The 20237-nt window shown below is 42.0% G+C and overlaps 2 protein-coding genes across 2 annotated transcripts in view; one reads left to right on the forward strand and one right to left on the reverse strand.

Moving 5' to 3' along the window:
• Positions 1 to 20237, reverse strand: part of NDUFAF2 (NADH:ubiquinone oxidoreductase complex assembly factor 2) — a 160752-nt gene that overhangs the window by 6841 nt on the left and 133674 nt on the right. Inside the window, exon 4 of the mRNA XM_006134416.5 lies at positions 7286 to 13478. Within this exon, the coding sequence (XP_006134478.1) occupies positions 13230 to 13478 (249 nt within the window). The 3' untranslated portion in view covers positions 7286 to 13229. The remainder of the gene's footprint in view (positions 1 to 7285; positions 13479 to 20237) is intronic.
• SMIM15 (small integral membrane protein 15) lies at positions 8198 to 9883 on the forward strand. The gene has a single exon (XM_006134426.2). The coding sequence runs from the start codon at positions 8198 to 8200 to the stop codon at positions 8432 to 8434; it is 237 nt and encodes a 78-aa protein (XP_006134488.1). The 3' UTR covers positions 8435 to 9883.

Below are 20237 nucleotides of genomic sequence, written 5' to 3' on the forward strand. Positions count from 1 at the left end.
AGACCAGGGCTGGCCATCTCATGGATCTAGTAGCGGTAGACTACATTTGTTACAAGCCTAATAGAAGTCAACAGCTGTTTTAAAAAGATTTCATTTCAGAAGGATTTCATTTAATCTGTGACCTAGTATTCCCAGGAGTTGTAGGGATTTAAGAACCTAAAGTTATTGCATACTGCTTTGATACACAAAGTCTTACAGATTGTTTCCCAACTCTTGCGAGAATCCCTAAAAGCGTCACTTTCTAGGACTGCAGTCTGTAGGTAAAAAACATTACATCACTTTGTGCATATCAACTATATTTTTATGTGGTCAGGAGATTCCACTAAGGTGTCCCTCACTCTTTTATCCTATTTTTTTCTCCATAATTCATTAAAAATATGAACAATGACTCAGAAAAGGGCTTGTGAAAGAATTCTAGGTCAGAGAAAGAGCACTGGCACACTGAAAGATTTGTAAAGCAATTCCCAGGTTATCAGTCTGACTGAACACAAATATGTACCAGTAGTTCACTCTGAGATGCTTTATGATGGTGTGTAGTGTGGTTTTATCCTGTTTTATTTTGTTTGACTTTGCAGAATCTAGCCTACTTTTCTAGGTACTTACATTGTATCCATCACAATGGCAAATGAGCACCTCCCAATAATAAAATCATATCAACAATGATACCACCTCTCTTCCTTTTCTGACAAAAAGAGCAGAGGCAGTAGAAGCTTGTTCTGAATAGGAGGGCAAAGGTGCTCTGCGTGAACAATGGAACAAAGGAAGTGGAAGGTAGTAGGAGTGTCAGATATCAAGAGACGGGAAGGGGAGTCAGTGAGCGCTCTGTCCCGGGAATTGGGGCTTCAGGGCGAGCAGGAGCTGCTTCCCACCTGCTCCTTGGCCGGATCTCAGGTGCCATGATGGCTACACCGGCCCTCTGGGTTTCATTCTTTCCTTTGCATATAGCGACCATATTTTCTGAACCAAAAATAGGGACACCTTAGCCATGCCCCCTGAAATCACTACCCACGCTCCTGACCCCTTAGGCCCTGCCTGACTGACTGCCTGCCACAGGAAGTCTCACCCCGGGGTAGTACTTCCAGGGTCAAGATGAACACATGACGAGAAAGGTGTGTCATGTGACCTCTTCTAAGAACTCCTCCCACCATCCTCTACCAATAAGGATGATTTTCGACCCCATAGGAGCTCCTCCCAAGCAACTATACTGCAGCAGGGCTGCCAAAGTTGGTACGTTCTTACAAAATTGGTACTATTTACCTCCTGTTGTACGTTTGGTACGACGCCCGATATTTTTGGTACATTTTAAGAATTTTGTGTTAATATTATAAATTTTTGCTCAGAAGCCTCTAAGTTATAATTTTATGTTTCACGCTCATTTTTAAAACGTTAACATTTCTTACATCTGATACATGTTCATTAATATCTTTTCAGTTTATTAAGCAAATGAAGACTGGGGAGAGGAAACTGTGACTGTGTGTATTGTGTAATGTGATGCAATCATGTGATGTATTCCTCTACTTCACGTGGCCGTGTCACTGGCCCTGCCGCCCTGGCCAGTGAGTCGCAGTGACGCAATTAGCGCTGTGTTCTGGTTACTCGGCGTTGTTTGCTTACTTTTACAAGTCCTTTGTGACCATTTTGTGTTGTCACGTTGTTTTTTGTGAACCCATTATGAGTGAAGAGAAAAATATGGATATTCGTTCAGATAGTGATGAAAATAAGGATAATACTCCAAAGAAAAAGAAACAAAAGTGTACAGCTTCTTATGAAAGAAAATTGACATCGAAATTATTGACACATGAAAAATTTTCTGGCTGGCTAGTAGTTAGTAAATACAACTCAGGTAAAGGTTTCTGCAACTTATGCAATTGTGAACTTGCTGGTAGTTTAAGTCAAATTGAAAGACATGAAAACACAGAAAAGCATCAAAAACACCTAAACTCTACAAAACAAACTTCAAAAGTAACTGACTTTATGAAACCTGGTCCATCCTCTATTCACTCAGCACAGATAGCAGCTGCTGAGCTTAAACTGTGAGGATTTATTGCAGAACACAATTTACCTATAGTCCTTTTTGATCATTTGCTTGGCCTTGTTGCAAAAGTTCAGATTCAAAAATAGCAAAGGATATCAAGTGTGCTAGAACCAAAGGAACATTCATTTTTTCTAATGTGATCGGTGAATATAACTTCAGTAACCTAGTATCTAAGTTGAAGGTGACAAAATTTTCTCGTATTATTGATGAGACAACAGACATTTCTACTATCAAACAACTTGTTCTGGTAGCTAGACATTATGATACTGATGTTCAAAAAACAGTGGACAAATTCCTAACACTTTTAGAAATTAAAGACAACTGCTCTTGGAATTTATAATTGCATAGAGGCATTTTTTAACAGTAATGAAATCCCCTTTGAAAACCTAATAGGACTTGCCAGCTATAATGCTAGTGTTATGATGGAAGCAAAGGAGGAGTCCAGCATCTCTTAAAACAGAAAAATCCTCATATCTTCATACAACCTTGTGTTTGCCATTCATTGCACTTGTGCTTCTAAAGCCTGCACTGCACTGCCACATTGTTTAGAAGAGTTAGCCAGAAATATTTTTTCATATTTGAGCAATAGTCCTAAGCGCCTAAATGAATATAAAGAATTTCAAACATTTACAAATACCAATCCTCAAAAAATTCTCCACATTAGCTGCACAAGATGGCTTTCCCTTGAGCAAGTGGTGAAAAGAATTTTAGAACAATGGCCTGTACTTTTATTGTTCTTTACATCTGCTGCATTAGAAGATGGCATTCCTATGGCTTCAAGAATTCTAGAGGGATTACAAAATCCCATTACAAAAATGTATTATGCTTTCTTACCTTACATTTTGCCTGACATCAATAAACTCAATTTGGAGTATCAAGCAGAAACATTTAGAATTCATAAGTTAAGGAATTGTATTAATACTAGTTTTAAAGGGATTCTCAGTAATTTCATCAAGAAAGACATTTTGAAACCTAATGATATAAGTAAAATTAATATTAATGATCCTTCAACATATCTCAGGATAGATGACATTTATTGTGGTGCCACTGTAGAAAGCATTTACCTGGATAATTTAACAAAAATTTCCCGGAAAGAATTGCAAGAATTTCGAGTAAAAATTTCTATGCCTTACAAAGCAGATGTTTCAGCGCTTTTTATCTTGTGAATTGTTTGCAAAATTGGAGTTGCTTGAGGCGTTAGACCCAGCTAATGTTATTGAGGGAAGGCCTAAATCAATTATCCCACTAGTTATGAAATTTTCTAACCTAGTTGATGAAGAACATTATGAACAAATAAATAAAGAATGGAGGGAGCTGACAATGCAAGATCAACCTCCTAATACTGAAAAAATGCCTGAAAAATTTTGGTTTAACATATCTCAAGAAAAATGCGGTGACGAATATCGCTTCTCTCTGTTGTCCAAAATTTATGATCAATCTTCTTTTATTGCCTCACTCTTCAGCAGCTGCTGAAAGAGTTTTCTCCTTACTCAACAACATTAAAGTTAAAAATCGTGCATCTCTGAAAATGTCCACCTTAAATGCGTTAATAAGATCTAAATCTTTACTGCACGATGTGGAATCCACCAAAAGAGCTTTGTGATAGAATGCAACAAAAAAGATGGTATAGTAATGAAGCAGTTGATGAAAAAGTTCTCTTTTAACAAAATATAAGTTAAGTTGAATGTATTTCCTCCATTTCGATGTTTTAGTAAGATGTAATGTAAGTTAAATGTATTTTTTCCTGTTTAAGATGTTTTATAGGGTTTATATATTGATGTTTAAAATTTGGTACATTTGTGTGTGTTTTGGTACCTTTTCGTGAAAAGTTTGGTACTATTACAAAATAAATTTTGGCAGCCCTGTACTGTAGTTGCAGACCTAGGGTCCCATGACACTGCAGTGCTAGGGGTCCAACCTTGATTCAAGATGAGATCCAGGATCCGAGACCTATTACTTTGCAATGCAGATGCAGACACATTTGATTCAGGGCCTGGGAATCATCCAGAACTATCCCACAATTTCATGGGACAACTTCCTTAGTCCTCTTAATGGATGATGCTTACCAGTTCCAATGAACTGGTAAACAGAGGGGCTGGAACAGCTCCTCACCTGCTGCAGGAAGGGGGCTCCTCCAGCCCCATAGAGGGCCCGTTGCAGACAGGGTTTGCTCTTGTCTGAAGCAACCCGTCTCTGGGGAACCTAGGGGCCCCATAGTCAGGAACTCTCCGGAGTAGCCTCTCTCCATGGGGAGTTCAGCTTGCTGTGGACAGGGGCTGTCTGCCGGTGGCAGCCCCTGTTTGACCTAACATTAACTGGTTGACTGATGAATGGGAATTTACATACCTAATGAGATGTACTGCCACTGCATTTTTTGAAGTTACTGCAAAACTATCAAGTGTCCTCCATTTCTACAAGCCAGAATGACAATACTTACCTAACCATGACCGGGCTGCAGGCCACACTTTGGGCCACCCTTCGGCCCCCCCACGGTCCTGGCTGCTCAGCCGTGCGCTGCTTGTTTGCCCCAGTCCAGCTGCTTGTTTTCCTGCATGCTCCCAACAGGCAACACTTTCCACTGCTGCTACTGGCTGGATCCCCAGCCGCAAGGAAAGCCTGGGAAGCGTCCCAGACTCCTACATTCCACCAGCCAGGGGACAGGTGCAGCAGCTTCTAGCTGCATTTGGAGCCCGGGGACTTTCCAAGACATTTCAGTGCTGCATGAGGCACCGGGACAGGACATTAGAATTTGGGACTGTCCTGGATTTTTCAGGGCGTAGAGTCAGCATAATACCCCCTAATCTTTGCACCTAACAGCATCACTCTCTAGGGATTACAGATATCTGCATCTTACAGGGAATGGTGCACACAGCTGTCACATTTACACTACAGAGATGCAAGCACATGTTGTACCTATGATTCCATCACCTTCAAGAGACAGACATTTTTCTACATGCTGTAATGTTTTAAAAGCAGACCATGCATACTGGCATAAATAAGGTTAGTGCTGTGGGAAAGGTTGGGCCTAAAGGTAGGTTTTGTATTTAGCTCTGGCTTCCATTCTGTAATAAGTTGTGATATTGACCTGTCTAGTGCTTATTTTGCAGTGTATTTTAATTTGACAATATATCATCACTACAATGCAGAAAAATAAATGAACTAAACAAAAACCACAAAGGTATCATAGATATCTAGTTTGCCAGATTACATGAGGTATCCCAAATGCCTGAGACTTGCCTGCATGATTATGTTGACCTATGGGCTATGTCTACACTCGCGGCTTCTTGCGCAAGTAATATGCAAATGAGGCTAAGTGTGGAATATCGCTGAGCCTCAATTGCATACCTAATGAGCCACCATTTTTTTCAGAAGAGGCTCTTGCACAAGAAGGAGCGTCTACACTGTCCCTTCTTGCACAAGAAAAATCCTGCGCAATGCCGTTACACCTATTACTTGACAGGAAGAACGGCATTGCGCAAGAGGGTTTTTCTTGCACAAGAAGGGGCAGTGTAGATGCTCCTTCTTGCACAAGAGCCTCTTCTGAAAAAACTGGTGGCTCATTAGATATGCAAATGAGGCTCAGTGATATTCCACGCTTAGCCTCATTTGCATATTACTCTCGCAAGAAGACACGAGTGTAGACATAGCCTTAGACTACTACTTTCTTTCATTTACTTCCCATAAGAACATTCTTTCCTTTGGAGCATTCTGGATGTAGTTTCCTGAAAAGCAACATATGATAATAAACATATCATAAAATAATAAACGTGTAGCTCTGGAGGCCTGTTCATTTTAAGGTATCCAAAAATCCCAAAACCAGGCAGTTACCCTGCTATAACAAACTATTACCTTAGTTAACAGTCTGTAAGACCATTTGACAATAATGGTAACAAATACAATATCCTAGAAATAACAACTGTATCACTGATTTAGGTAAGTACTGCATTTTCCTGACAGCTGTAGAAGAAATTATATAAAATGACCGCCCTAGCTAAATTTCGCTAAGAATTTCCATGGCTTGTATAACAGCTTAAACAAGCTCACAAAAGCTGGGAATATAAAATGCTGAAAGGCTAATTTTAGTTCAAGCATCAGAGTTCACAATAACGGGGATGTAAAATCCTGTTTAATTATTTAACCAGTTAAACATTAAGTTTAACCTGTTAACTGGGCACAGGTTGCACCCACTCTCCCCAGCTAGGCTGGAGAAGTTCTTCACTCTCACACTAAACCTCCTCCCCTTCCCACAGGCAGGGGCCCTCCAGCCTGGCTGCTTCTGGCCCAGCCCTGACTGGGAGCCTGCAGCAGGCACCAGCCCCATGATAATCAATGGAAATTACTCACAATAGTAAAATTAAGCATGTGTAAGTGTATGCAAATGTGGCACCAAGTACACTGTGTTAGCTAGCAATAGTGTAGGATTTTACTATATAAAGAATATTCCAGTGAAATGTACTTTATCTTCCCCACTTGTTAACTTTTGCATCCCTTGTACATGCATGTAAAATCATTACTACTGCTGAGATTTTGAACCACATCAAGACAAAAATGCAGTTCAACGTTGGTCATAATTTAACTTGGAGGTCCAGTAGTAGCCTGTTCTGCTCCTTTTGCATGGACACAAACCTCTCAGATGTCTAGCAACATGCGCATATACGGTCTAGGGAATAGGGAAAAGGAAAGCCCCTCCCCCCCCCCTCCGCCGCGGTTCAAACAGCGACGAGCCTGGTGCACGCATGACACCGCAGAAAACCAGCTGTTCGGTTACAACCAAGGTCCCTGCGAAGGGAGGTCCCGCCACGCGGCGCCTCGGCGTATAGCGCGAGGGAGCTTTGGGAGAACACGCTTCTTCCCGCCGCGCGAAGGGGCAGGGGGCAACGGCCGGTTGTTTCGAACTTGAGCGGCCAGCACAGCGCTGCCGGCGCGTGCCCACTTCACTGGACACTGGGGGAGGACTCTCCCGGGGTCACCCCACCACCTGAACGCCCTGAGCGGGCAGCTTAAGAGGGGCCCCACGCAACAGCGCAGAGCCCGCCTTTGGAACGGGCGGGTGCAGGCCCCCCCTCTCCCAGACTGTGATAATAGGGGAGGGGGAGAGCAGGCTGCTCCGAACCCCTCCTCTCCTTGGGGGCGCCTTTTCTCCCACCCTCGTTTGCGGGAGCTGCCGTCCCCACGCGCCGAGTGACGACATGAGGCCGGGCCCAGCCCGCTCCCACGCTCCCAACAACAAAGCACGTGCTGTTTACCTACCAGCTCCCCCGGAAGTGCCCTGCGCCGTCCAGACGAACTCTACCCCGCAGAACAATGGCAAAGGCGCCGTCACGTGACTCCAGGCCAGGTTCCAGGGAGCAATAGCTAGTTGAAGGGACGCTCTAGCTGGCGTCAGATACAGACTCTATCGCTACTTCGGCGTAACGGCGGGGGTGGGACTACCGTCTCCTTTTCCTGTTTCCGCTTGGCGGGTGAACCTTGTGTCCTCGCGACTTCTGCCTGTGGAGCCGGCAACGGACCCTCCGGCGAGGCACCGTGAGGAGGGGTCAGTTTTCCCCAGGGGCTTGGGCGGGGCCCCCAGAGACCTTCCCCCGGGGCCCGTCGCGGGGCAGTGAGTTCAGCCCCCTCCACCGGGTGTGACCGTGTGCGCCTCAGCCCGCTGCAGGGGCTTTGCCTCGCGCTCTCAGCCCCTCGCCCGCTAGATCCGGGCACTGGATGGGCGGGTGTCACAGCAGCCCCCGCCCGTGGCTCCCCCCAGTTCCCAGCCGCGCTCACTGACTAGTCCCGCTGAGCGTCCAGCGTGGGCAGCGGCGGTGCGCTTAGCTTGCGGGGGGTGGAGCGGCCTTCCATGGAGCTAGCTACGGGGCCGGGGGGCCGACAAGGGTTTAAAACAATAACCAAAACCGCGCTTGGCCGCGTAATCCACCCCTTGGTTTCCTGGTGTGATTGGGACAGTTCAAAAAGTGCAGGTGGGAGGTTGGCGAAAAGCCGGTGCTGGAGAATGATCGTAATAGCTACTTCCTAGCCTGGATCCAAATACACGAAGCTCTTTGACTAACGGCGACAGATAGTAACTACTGTATCGATAGGCACGGTAACTTGCTGTGCTTCTATGACTATGCAATGTAAAGGTGTTATCGTTCCATTTTTGCATAAGGTTTCCCCAATTGGATGGCAGAAAAGATGTTTGATATCAAAGCCTGGGCTGAATATATTGTGGAATGGGCTGCAAAGGACCCATATGGCTTTCTTACCACTGTGATCTTGGCGCTTACACCATTGTTCCTAGCAAGTGCAGTGCTATCTTGGAAACTGGCAAAAATGATTGAGGCCAGGGAGCGAGAGCAAAAGAAGAAACAGAAACGCCAAGAAAATATTGCAAAAGCCAAAAGAACAAAGAGGGATTGAGCAAGGCAAAATGCCTTCCTTGTGCAAAAAAATTTGCTTTTGTTGAAGCACTGTTGTACACTTGTGTCTTTACATTGTTGTCTTCTTCCAATATAGTTCACCGTGTACAAATCTTTGGGCTATGACATTTCAGTTCCTGAAATTATTCATGTTTTGTTAAACAGTTTGTGTTGAAGTCTCTTATCCAAACCTGCAATGGCATTTGATGTGTGTATGTCCACCAGATATCATTTTTTAAATGTATGTTTACATGCCATACCCTAAAATGAATACACTACGGGGAGACCTTCATTTTTTAAATTGGAACTGCTTTAGCAGTTGTTTAAATATCATTTAAATTATGGAAGAAATATTAAAATGTCTGACTTTCTAAAAATACTGCAGTCATTGGTTTGCTACAAGATTAACGGTGTTTTTATATGGCCCTTTTTCTACTGTTGGTTTATATTCATTTATAGCACAATTTTTTTGTCTGGTTTCAACTTGGCCCTGAGACAGTCCTTTTTTCTGCAGCAGTTGGCAGTTATATGAATATGTAGTGTTAGTGTGAAATGCTAACTCCTAAATTCTTAATGATGGGTTCTCAAAATCTGCTTCCTGGATTAGCAGGAGTCCACTAAACCTTTTTCTGATAGTTCACAGAAGGAAACTTTTTACAACTAATCAGTGATATGACATTTATTTTTCACAATATCACCATGTGAACAGCTTTTGCCTACAATGCACTTTGCAAAATAAAGGTGGAAATCCATTTGGTAAATAACTAAATATTATATTCATGTCATAACCTAAATCCATCAACTCAGGAGAATCAGAGAAATTGTTTTGGATTTGACCAGCTTGAAAGGATGGCTTAGTAAAAAATAATAAAGGCAGATGTAAATCTTGTGTTGAAAACATTGCAAAGTAAAATGGAGCTAAGGCTCACCAATTTATTCATTTTTGTGTCCAGAGAATGTGTCGCTTTAGCAAACCTTAATATTGCTACTTTAGTTCCCAGGAATTAAGTGCTAGGCACTTTTTATCAAGCACCTGAATTTTAATGAACTCATAGAGAGTTGGGGGGTTGTCATACTGGATTCTTGGGCCGAGTCCTTTACTTAGTATGTAAATGGTAACATGAATCAGATACTCTTTACAATATGGAAAGGAGGAAGTGAATAGATAAATATTAATGCAGCCAACACCGGAAGTTTTGTTAAATCAGTCTTAAGAATTGGATGTGAATCATGCATGTGTAACAAGAAACAGTTCGCTTTCCTCTATTGCTCAAAACAAGTGTTAGACTGTAGAGCATGTGTTCACCTTTTTGTGACCTACTCAATTAAGTCATCAGTGTTTTTTTAATATGGTTACACCTCGGCATTTATATAGTTTTGATATGATTTTAAAATGGAACCAACTCAAAGCAAACTAGTTTACATAAATAAATTTGATACTTTTTAAAAAGCGTTTGTTCTTTATTCTGACTTCTAAAAATGTGTTACAGCTGTAGAGAACTAATGTTCTATCTGTACAATACTTAGGTATCTGTTTCATTAAGGAAAAGGGTCTAAAACCAATGAGTTCAGCATACACTAAATGAAAATTACCTAAATAATTGATTTTTAAGAATCCTTTCAAAAGTGGTGACATACTGTATATTACCAATTGAATGTACTGATTTTTATAGAAAATATAAGTGTAGCTGATGTAAACACCTCACATTCTTAATCTACAAATGAACCATTTATTAACCAGCTGATGCATCATGACTGGGAGTATTGGTCTTTTGATAGAAGGTAGGATTTCAAGATGCATACCAGTTAATGCCAGCTGTAATCTATTTTATGGAATCAGAAGGTAGACATGGAAAATACCTGTTTAGTTGATTATTGCAAAATTGTTTTACATAATTTTTTTTATTTAGTCACTTTAAATCACCGGTGATGTTTCCTTGCGGTACAAGAAGTGTTATTGCAGAGCGAATGGGGAAGCCAAAACAACACCCCTTGAGGAAGAGTGAGCAAAAGAGAGAAGCAACCAGCTTAACAATGAAAGTTAATTATATATATATATAGGGAACCAAACACACAAAACAGTTACAATATTAAATCTAAATTGAAACTGATTACAAATGTTAGGGCTAACTAACCATATAACAGTTTATATAGGGCAGAGTCAGGAGGCTATGCTTGGGGAAGAGAGAGAGAACTCACCATTCTGTGGAGCTTGCATGGATAAGGGTTCCCAGATGGTAATGGGGAGTCCAGAAAGCAGGAAATGAGAAAAGCCCCCAGTTCTCAGTGGAACTGATGCAGTTTAAATCCCAAGTATCAGAACAGTTTTTCTTGGGTAAGGGTAGGAGTTTTTATAGGGATAGGTCAATAGTTCAAAGAGAACAATGGATTTGTTTATGGGTAAACAGAAGCGAGACAATAGAAACTGATCACACCTGGTTATGGGTGATGTTCCTTGAAGGAGCTCACAATGCAACCCCATATTTTGGCTGTCAATAGGATCCATTACTAGAATTGGTCTGATAATGACTCATTTGGGTGTGAGCAGGCCTGGGTTCATTAGCACCTGGAGCAGAGATTTCCCATCAGTCAGTGCTTCCATGCAGCTGAGGCTGGGTGTTTCCTTAATTCTATCACCCTTGTGTGAAGCAGTTTAGGTGTGACTTCCCCGGCCTTTTCATTGCTTTGTCTTCCATTCTAGCAGAGGCCTAGGAGAGGGGGATGGTTTTCCATGAATGTCACTCCCCAAGAGCATAGGGCTGGTAGGTAACACTTATCACCCTACCTTCTCCCCCCTCATGGCATCCCATACCCCAAGCATGCAAATCTGTGGATCACTGGGGGGACCTGGCAGCCACAAGGGAAACAGAATGCATGGGGCAGGCATACTCGCTCCACTTCTGTGGCCACAAGGACTGCAGTACTATTCCTAAAATTGTTGAGGAATGTGATGGAGAAAAGCAGTACAATAGGGTAATTCAGTCTCTGGCCCTTTAAATTTCTTTCCAATTCCATGGCCAGGAAATTGACAGATTTTAACAATCTCTATTTCATTCAAATGCATGCTTACCTTCATAAACTGGTTAGTCTTCTAAATGAACATAAACCAGTTCAAGTCCTTAAGATACAAACACATGCTCCACTCACTGGGAAGAGGGCTAATGATGTGACTAAGTGTTAACATCAGCATTGATCATTTTAAGTACTATCTGTACTTCTAACAGGGGACATCATGGTTCTTGTGAAGAGTGCAGGGGCAAGGAATCTAGAGCTCAAAATGTCAAATCACATATATAGATAGAAAATGAGAGGAAAATGCATCTTTGCTTAGTCACCTCTCAAAGACCTGAAACCTTAAGTGACCCTTGCACAGATGCCAAAGCCTCCAGGTTTTCCTCTCTGACAACTTCTGTAATGATGCTGTGCATTATCCAAACTAGATTCTACCACAACTTGAACATTTTGGAGTAATGTACAATTGAAAGATATTTCAACAATAAGATGTCCAACTCTAAGATCAGAACAAGGAATATCATCTGATATTTTTCACATTCCAATCTTTTTTTGTTACTGAAGCTGTTACAAATCTGACCCCTTCTACACAGAATTTAGGGTCTGGTGTCCCAGCTTTTAGGACTACCTAGCCATAGCACTATTCGTTGCTATCAACTGTGCTCAGCTCAAGTGCTTTTAAGACCAAGTCACAAAAACCTGTAGAGAGCAGGTTTTAATAGCACGGGGGAGGGGGTAAGGGAGAGGAGAAGGAGACCATGAATTTGCCCCATCTACACAAGTTTTTACACGGTTCCTGTCACAGATGCAGCTACACGATTACTGGCCATTCCTGTCATTTTGATACAATTTTCTTTGATGTAGACACTGCATAACAGGTCTTACAGTTTGCTTTTATCATGGGCATTTCTTTCAAGTTTCAACAATTTTGTCCTTTCCCTCTGCTGATTTCCAGTGACTTCCCTTGTAACCATGAAGAGCTGGCTACAGTTGCCTGTGGAGCCTAATCTGAAATGTTCAGTGTAATTACTGGAAAATGAGAAAGTCCTTCCATACTCTGCTCTTAGCTTGATACACACTACTTATGGGTGGCCAGTAAGGTGCACACATTAACTGTTGATATTACTATTTATTAATGCAGTTACAAGAAAGTCCATTAAAATTAAGAAATAATGTAGCCTCTATCATTGAAGTGCTTTGCGTTAAAGAGGCCAAACAGACCCTACCGTCACCTAAGAGAGCCAACTGCATTGACCATATTAACAGGAAGGGAACTCTTGAGGATGCGCATAGAGATGATGATTTAAGAAAAAAGAAAAGAAAAAAGAGATCTAGCTTTCATGATACCAAAGGTCATTTCTAATCTTCATGTCTACAAACAAGCTATGTAAAATTTGTTGTCTTGAGGGCAAGATTATAAAGAGTTGCTACCGCTAGAGAAGAATGCCTGTCAAAAGAAAGTGCATTGTGACATTTTCCTATCTCAATCATCTAAATAGAAGTAACTGAAGAACAAAATATGAGCAATTACTTTAAAAACATAAAAATTAAGTAGTATAGAACATTAACTTTTACTAAGATTTGCTAATTAGTTACAGTATTAACTAAGGATTCAATGATTTCTAAGATGTGGCTGTGTAAAAATAAATTAAAGTTAACTTTAATATATCAATTTATTTTTCACACAACAGTTGGAAAGTGAAAAACAGTTTTCTTCAGTCATGTTGCTTGTTAAAGTAATTATCTATGCAATTTATTGTCAAGCTTTTTCACATTGCAACTATTTATTTATTACGGCTATCTGGTGGGATCCAGGAACCTGGCTGAAATGTTTTTGCAGTGCTGGATGGGTCTGGTGAAGGCTCATTCTTTCCATAGTAAGGGGCTGATGCATGGCCTTTAATTTCAGTTTGAACTGGTTCAACCACAAGTCCCTCCTTGCATTCCCTGGTCTGAAGAAGGCTGTCATTTTCTGAAGCATCTTGGATTTTCTGTTTTATTTCTTCTCTATACCTTTCATTCTTAAGAATTTCCTGTAAAAGCCATCAGGAAAAAAAAGAAAGTGGTTAAAGCAAACAATGTAATTTACACTCACCCTTTTTCCTAAACTAAATTTCACACACATACATTTGCAAAATAAAGATAATCAAAATCAGTAATGGCCCCAGCCAGGTTCTGTGTGTGGCCCACAGTATTTTGTTTTACCCTTGCCCATGTAAAAGCTTGCCAGATTCCACTGGTTTCTATTCACATAGTTTTATTCTCACTAGTATTACTAAAGTGACACACATGAAAGCAATGGCATGTGAAATGAGGTACATGTTGATTGCACACAACATTGACTGTGAAAGCTGTGTGCTCCCTCTACATCCAATCCAAGCGCTGCTACGGTTCAATCAACACATCTTGCAAATTCTAGGTACATATCAGTTAGCAAAACTACTCTATCCTCTGAGGCAATCTTGGTAACAACAATCTTGTGACCTACTGAGATGGAGGGACACTTGTGTGATCCACTCACTAGCCTACATTGCCCATTGCTAGTCAAAATGTATTGCGTTGGGTTATTGCATTTGTAAGTATTGTTTTAAAAAAATGCTCCAATATTTTTATTATATTGTGTGGCAAAGTTCTGGTTATGCCCTGTGGGTCTCGCACTACTAGTGGATATATTAGCCTCACAGTCATCCTTTGCTGCTGTGGTCCTTTACACAACCCCTTTCTCTTTACAGAAGGAAGGGTCCACAGCTTAGCGAGCCATACTCATTACAGGCTAGTCCATGTCTTTGAGGTGAAAACCCCTTGATAGTCCTGGTCTCTCTTCTTGGGACAGGCGCTGTGTTGACATGGGGAAAGGTTTGGGGGGAACCCAGGCCCACCCACTACTCCAGATTCCGGTCCAGGGACACTAAAGTAGTAGCAGCAATCAAGGTTGATTTTTCCTTCTGACTTGGCAGCTTTTTCCCCAGGCCACTTCCCCAAACAACCCCTCCAAAATGTACTTCTTAACCAACTCTCAGCTCACACAAAGCTGCTTCTTGTTCAGCCCTCTCTCCTTCCAGTCCATCACTCTTTGTCTTCCCCCTCTTCTTACTTAGGGGAGGCCTTTTAAAGCAACTCCACTGGCTGTAATTGATTACAGGTGTTGAGTGACTTGCCTGAGAGAACTATCTAGTTAATTAGCCTCAAGTGTTTTCCTGCCTTCATTTTATTGCAGCAGGCTCTAACAGTTTACTCTGGGAAGAGAAAACCACTTATCCAGTGCCCTGAATGCCTAACTTCCAACAAAGTGTGGCAACCTCCTCGGACTCCAATAGGACCAAAGTGTGGCAGGCTGCTGGCTTAGGTCCATCACACTTGAGCTGAATTGCACTATTCAAATCTCAAATTAGATAAAAGTGGAAGTTTGGTTAAAAACACTCATGATCAAAATGTGAAAATACATATAAAATTGCTCCTTTCACATAATTTCCCCACATATCATGCAGCTACATCAAATCATCATTTGCATACCACACACACACAGATAATAAAATGAAGCACCAAAGATCTTTTGTTAAAAAAACAAAACAAAACCCTCTTTACAAGGACCATAATATGTGAGGAGACCATTCCAATGGAGCAGGATAGAACAAACTACATGCTTCAGGTAACCACTCCTACAAAAACTATTAGCACAGCAGAATTCAACAGAAGTGGTCTCTGCCATCTTGCTGAGGAAAAGCAAAAAGATTCCAAAATAGATGAGTGGAAATAAAACAAATTGGGGAAATAGTGCCCAGAGAATTCTGAAAACAAGTGAGTTTTGATTGGCCTTTATCTAGTATAATATATCCCACACTAGGTAATATTGTAATGTTTACTATATATTTAAGAAAGTTTGTCTGTCCATTTGCCTATGTATTCAAGAACTCCTCCTAAACTGTAAGAGCTAGGACCACCAAATTTGGCATACAGCTTCCTATAATCATCAAGGTAAGGATGTGGTTGTGCCAGGAAAACAGAATGTGTGTGTGACAGACTGGGCCAGGTCAGGGCACCACTAAGTGCATCAGCTCAGGGCAAATTGCTCAAAACTCGGGGCTCCTTTCAGCCCCAGACTGGAGATCTTCCAAACAGATCACAAACCAGTCACACAGAGCGCTTCAGCTGCCAATCTGGTTAGCCTGAAGCCTCACGAGCAAAACCCCTCTGAGACCCCAGCTCCTCCTGTGCCCCAATCAGCCCCGGGCCTAACACACAGGTGAGGGGTGAGAAAACCCAATCTCACCTACCCCAAATGGGTTCTGTCGGTCCCAAGAAGCCAGCCACAGTTCTCAGGTCAATTTACACTCTATCTTACCCACTCTGAGCCAATCCTTTAAAATCTAAAGATTACTAAAAGAAAGAAAAGCATGAGAGTAAGGTTGTTAAAGAAAATACATTACATGCATCGAATCACCAAGTTCTCAATTCAGGCTTTTAGCAGAGATATTACTACTGCTATCTTAAAAATCTCTGGTGTACATCCTATGTCAGGATAGGTCCACGGTTCTTCCCGGCTCGTTGTTCCCTGCAAAGCTGCATCTAGGATCAGGAACTGAACTCAAGACAAAATGGAGTCTGCCACATGGCATTTTATATCTCTTCCAAGCTGGAGTGGGTCATATGGCCCAGCGACCTATCCTTGTGTCCCAAGCCAGCAATCATTATTCTGGCTGGTCTGCAGGCATCCAGATTCATTCCTCAGGTGTGTCTTTGGCACCTAGAGATCTATTGTCCCTGGAGCCTCGCTAATTAGCATAGCCATTGAATGAACAATCCTGGCACATTGCTCTGCCTCAGACAGAGAATTTTCCAACATGAACACGGAGTACACACTTATAATTCCACATACAGATATTATACAAGTACATGAATAGCATATACAGAATCAGTAAAACATAAGCTTTCATGTGGCACCTTATATGACCCCCTTGTACAGACTTTTGGGGCAAACAGCCCCCTCCCCATGGGTACAACAGTGATCTTTAGAATCCAATAATGTGACAGCCTGTAAGAGATTGCTTCTCAAAATCAAAATCACTTTGCCACGCAGGTGAAAGGGCTGGTTGGACTATCCCAGCCCCAAGTCTCCCACCCCTCAGGTGCCCTTTAGAGAAGGTGGTAGGGGGCTGAAGCTCCCTTGCCAGATTCACACAGGGACATGGCTGGCTGTTCCCCTTCGTCAGGGAGCAAAGGGATAGTGCACAGTTTGCTGCATCCCTCACTCTAGCTCAGGAGCATAGGGGGCACACAGATCTGAACCTGCCTTGGCCGGGGGACATGCAACTCTTCCGTGACTGTGTCTACTGAAGCTGCAGCAGCTATGAAGAGGGTCTTCTCACCTGACCACAAGCTGCAACAGTGGGAGAGGGGGGTAGTCCTCTCTCCCCAAAGAAGCCTATATACTGAATCCCACATCCCCAGCTCAGCCCCGCCCCAGAGCAATGATTTAAATTTACATTTCATTTTATTTTCCAAAAAAGTAAAATTAATTGGGCTAATGACACAAGCAACACCAGGTAAATCTAGTCAGTAATAAAACTTCCCTAATGCATAGACTACAGGATACCAAAGACTCTGAAAATGAAAGCAGAAACAATTACATACTTTACATAACCTCACTCTCAGAGGCCTTGGGGAAAAGCCAATTCTCACTTATAAAATTCTTTCCGGTAACCACGTAACACACCTCCATCATAAGCATCGATGAACCCACCCCTGCCAACTCTGCGCACACATCTACACGAGCAATTTAATCACTGGACCCAACCACATCAGTGACCAAATCAGACGCTCATTTAACTGCACATTCAGTAATGTGATCTATGCCATCAAATGCCAGCAATGCCCCACTGCAATGTATAATGGCCAAACTGGACAGTCTCTACAGGAAATAATCAATGGACACAAATCAGATATCCAAAAAGGCAACGCACAAAACCTTGTTGGAGAACACTTTAATATTACTGGACAATCACTAATAGATCTCCAAGTTGCTGTTTTGTTTCAGACCAATTCCACAAGCCAAATACACAGAGAAGGGTTGGAACTTAACTTCATTCACAAGTTTAATTCTCATGCAAATGGTATCAACCAACCAAACAATGAAGGCGCTAATGGTTCTTGATGTTTGTGTAGAATCTGTTGTTGGTCATCTTCCTTTCCAAGTGCAAACCAATGGTTCTTATCAGCCTCTTGTAACTATTTAGTCTTTAAGATGCTACTAGACTATTTCTTGTTTAAGTCTTTCCTGTTAGTTACAAACTAACTCAGCAACCCCTTTGAAGCTTGTCTACTAACTGTCTCTTTTTTCTTCCTCCCCTCCAATTTTTTCTTTCTCCTCTTCCTCCTTCCCTTATTTATTCTTGGATCTGGGCTTCCAACACTCTAGTCATCTGAAGAAGTGGGTTGTGCCCATGAAAGCTCATGATACAATCTACATGTTTTGTTAATCTTTAAGGTGCTACTAGACTACTTATTGTTTTTTAATTATTCCTGTAACAGACTAACTCAGCTACCCCTCTGATACTTTTTATAGTAGTTTCCACGTAAGAATTTTAAGCCATTTTAAGAGCCTCTGTGAAGTAGGCAGCTATGACACTCTGGGGTATCTCAGTGTTTGTCACAGAGGTTGCCTAAGTCACAGATTCTGTGCCATCTGCTGCAGCCAGGATCAGCCACCCTGGCCCCTGCTGGAGCAGCTCTACAGCCAGATGCTGGGGCCACACTACAATTGGGCCATGAAGTTTTTTATCTGTGACCTATCCATGACTTTCTAAAAATACCCATGACCAGGGCTCGCCAAGTGGCAGCGAGTCCTGCTCTCCAGCTGCACGGTTTGGCATGCTGCACATGTGCAGACTGTGCTCCGCATGTGCTGACTGCGCTGCGCGGCTATGCCGGCTTGTAATCTACTTTCCACGGGCAAGTAGATTACACTAATTGTCAAGCCCTGCCCATGACTAAATCATAGCCTTAATTATATATTCATGGTTCATTTATGGGGGAAACAAACCTTTAAAACTCACTAAAATGCACTGTTCCTTAGTTATTAGGCTTTTTTCCCAATTCCCCTTCAAAGCCTGTCGGCAATATCCACCCTAAGTAGCTGCCCAAGTCATTAGGAATCCATCCTTTGCAACCTTGCTGATTTCACCCCTCTATACAGGAGGAGTAGACTGTAGATCAGAGTAGCAGCCATGAACCCTCTTTGCCTTCCTCCTCCATCTCCCTTCCACACACAGTCACACTGATCCTTCAGTGCAGGTTAATGCACAGGGAACTTCTGTGGAGTTGCCCTCTCCCATATTGCACAGCAGCACCTACCTCTGTGCCCCAGGAGAGGAGAGCAGAATTTGCCTCTTTAAGAGATTGCATTTACTCCATGAATGGAAACGTTTTAAAGATACATAAGCATTCACTGTGCTACATATCATATGCAAGTGACAGGTATAGGGAAATATTTTAAACTGTTGCTCCAGGGTTAGAAGACTGACTTTGATTTTCATTTAGGAAATTTGTCACCAAGATCAACTAAAATATTTTATCAAATGGCCTAACTTAGTTACTGACTGCCCAAATAAACATGGCTAGAGGGCATTTCAGCAGAAAGCTCAATAAAAGAATATTAAAGTGTAATATGCTCTGACCTTTAGGGGACAGACAAGCTCAATTCTGTCCAATACGTATCAGAGATACAGCGCTAAATCCATTAGTCAGCTGTACCTGTGGAAGTCCTGACTTGATTCTCATGACCTTCTGAAGAGATACATACTCAGGATGTCAGGATTTTGAAGTTGGAATTCTCAGTAGGTGCATTTTAAGAGCTCACATGATGTCTGAAGATTGCTGAAAGTGCTCTTTATTACTTAGAGTAGAACAGTACTCAGGAGAAAAGATCTCTTAGCTGAAATTTAAAAAAAGGACTAGTCATAAAGGAGACAGGCAGCTTCATTTTGCGGTTGCTGGAATCTTTATATTGTTTAAACATTCACCTTCACATACAAGGTATTACAATAATCCCGTGTGGAGGTGACAAATGCCTGGATTATTCTGTTAAGGTCTTTATCTGGGAAGAAAGGACAGAGTTTGCTGGATGTGAAAAAAGGCATTTTTGGTCACTGAGGTTATATGGTTGACAGATTTGATGATGAACCAAACAGGATTGAGAGGCTTCACAGAACTTTACTGCACAGGTGACTATATCCCTCTTTTGGAATGCAAGGGATTTGAGGGAAGTGTTCAAGATGATTCTTGAAAGAGTTCCACTGTCAATCAGCATCACTTTTGCTTTTCCTATCTTGAGTTTGAGTGAGCTGCTTTTCATCCAAAAGATCATCTCTTGTAACCATTCTGACAGTTTAATTATGGTGGCTACAAGTATGGCCTTACTGTGTTAGGCCAAAAGTCCACCTAGCACAGTATCCCGTCTTCCAACAGTGGCCAGTGCCATATATGCTTCACAAACAGTTAACATAACAGGGGCTAGCTTCTGGGAATTAGAGGGTTAGGGAAAACAAAACATGGAATTGCAACCCTGGCTAATAGCTATTAATTGAACTATCCTATATGATGACTGTTGAATCACCGACAAATGGGATAGACAGATAAGTGTCATTAAAGCAGTGTTGGCAGTAAAGCCAATAACATCTCACTCTCTTTCAACTTCTCTAATATAGATATTGAAGAGAAAAGGGGATTCTTTCAATCACTGCAGGCCTCCACAGGAGAAGCTCTTCAGAGAGAAAGAACAGTTATCCATCACCACT

This window comes from Pelodiscus sinensis, chromosome 6, assembly GCF_052426305.1.
Source record: "Pelodiscus sinensis isolate ZL-2025 chromosome 6, ASM5242630v1, whole genome shotgun sequence".
Classification (NCBI taxonomy): Eukaryota; Metazoa; Chordata; order Testudines; family Trionychidae; genus Pelodiscus; species Pelodiscus sinensis.

Excerpts from the sequence above, each read along its gene's own strand:
- SMIM15 (XM_006134426.2), top strand. The coding sequence starts at position 8,198 with ATGGCAGAAAAGATGTTTGATATCAAAGCCTGGGCTGAATATATTGTG.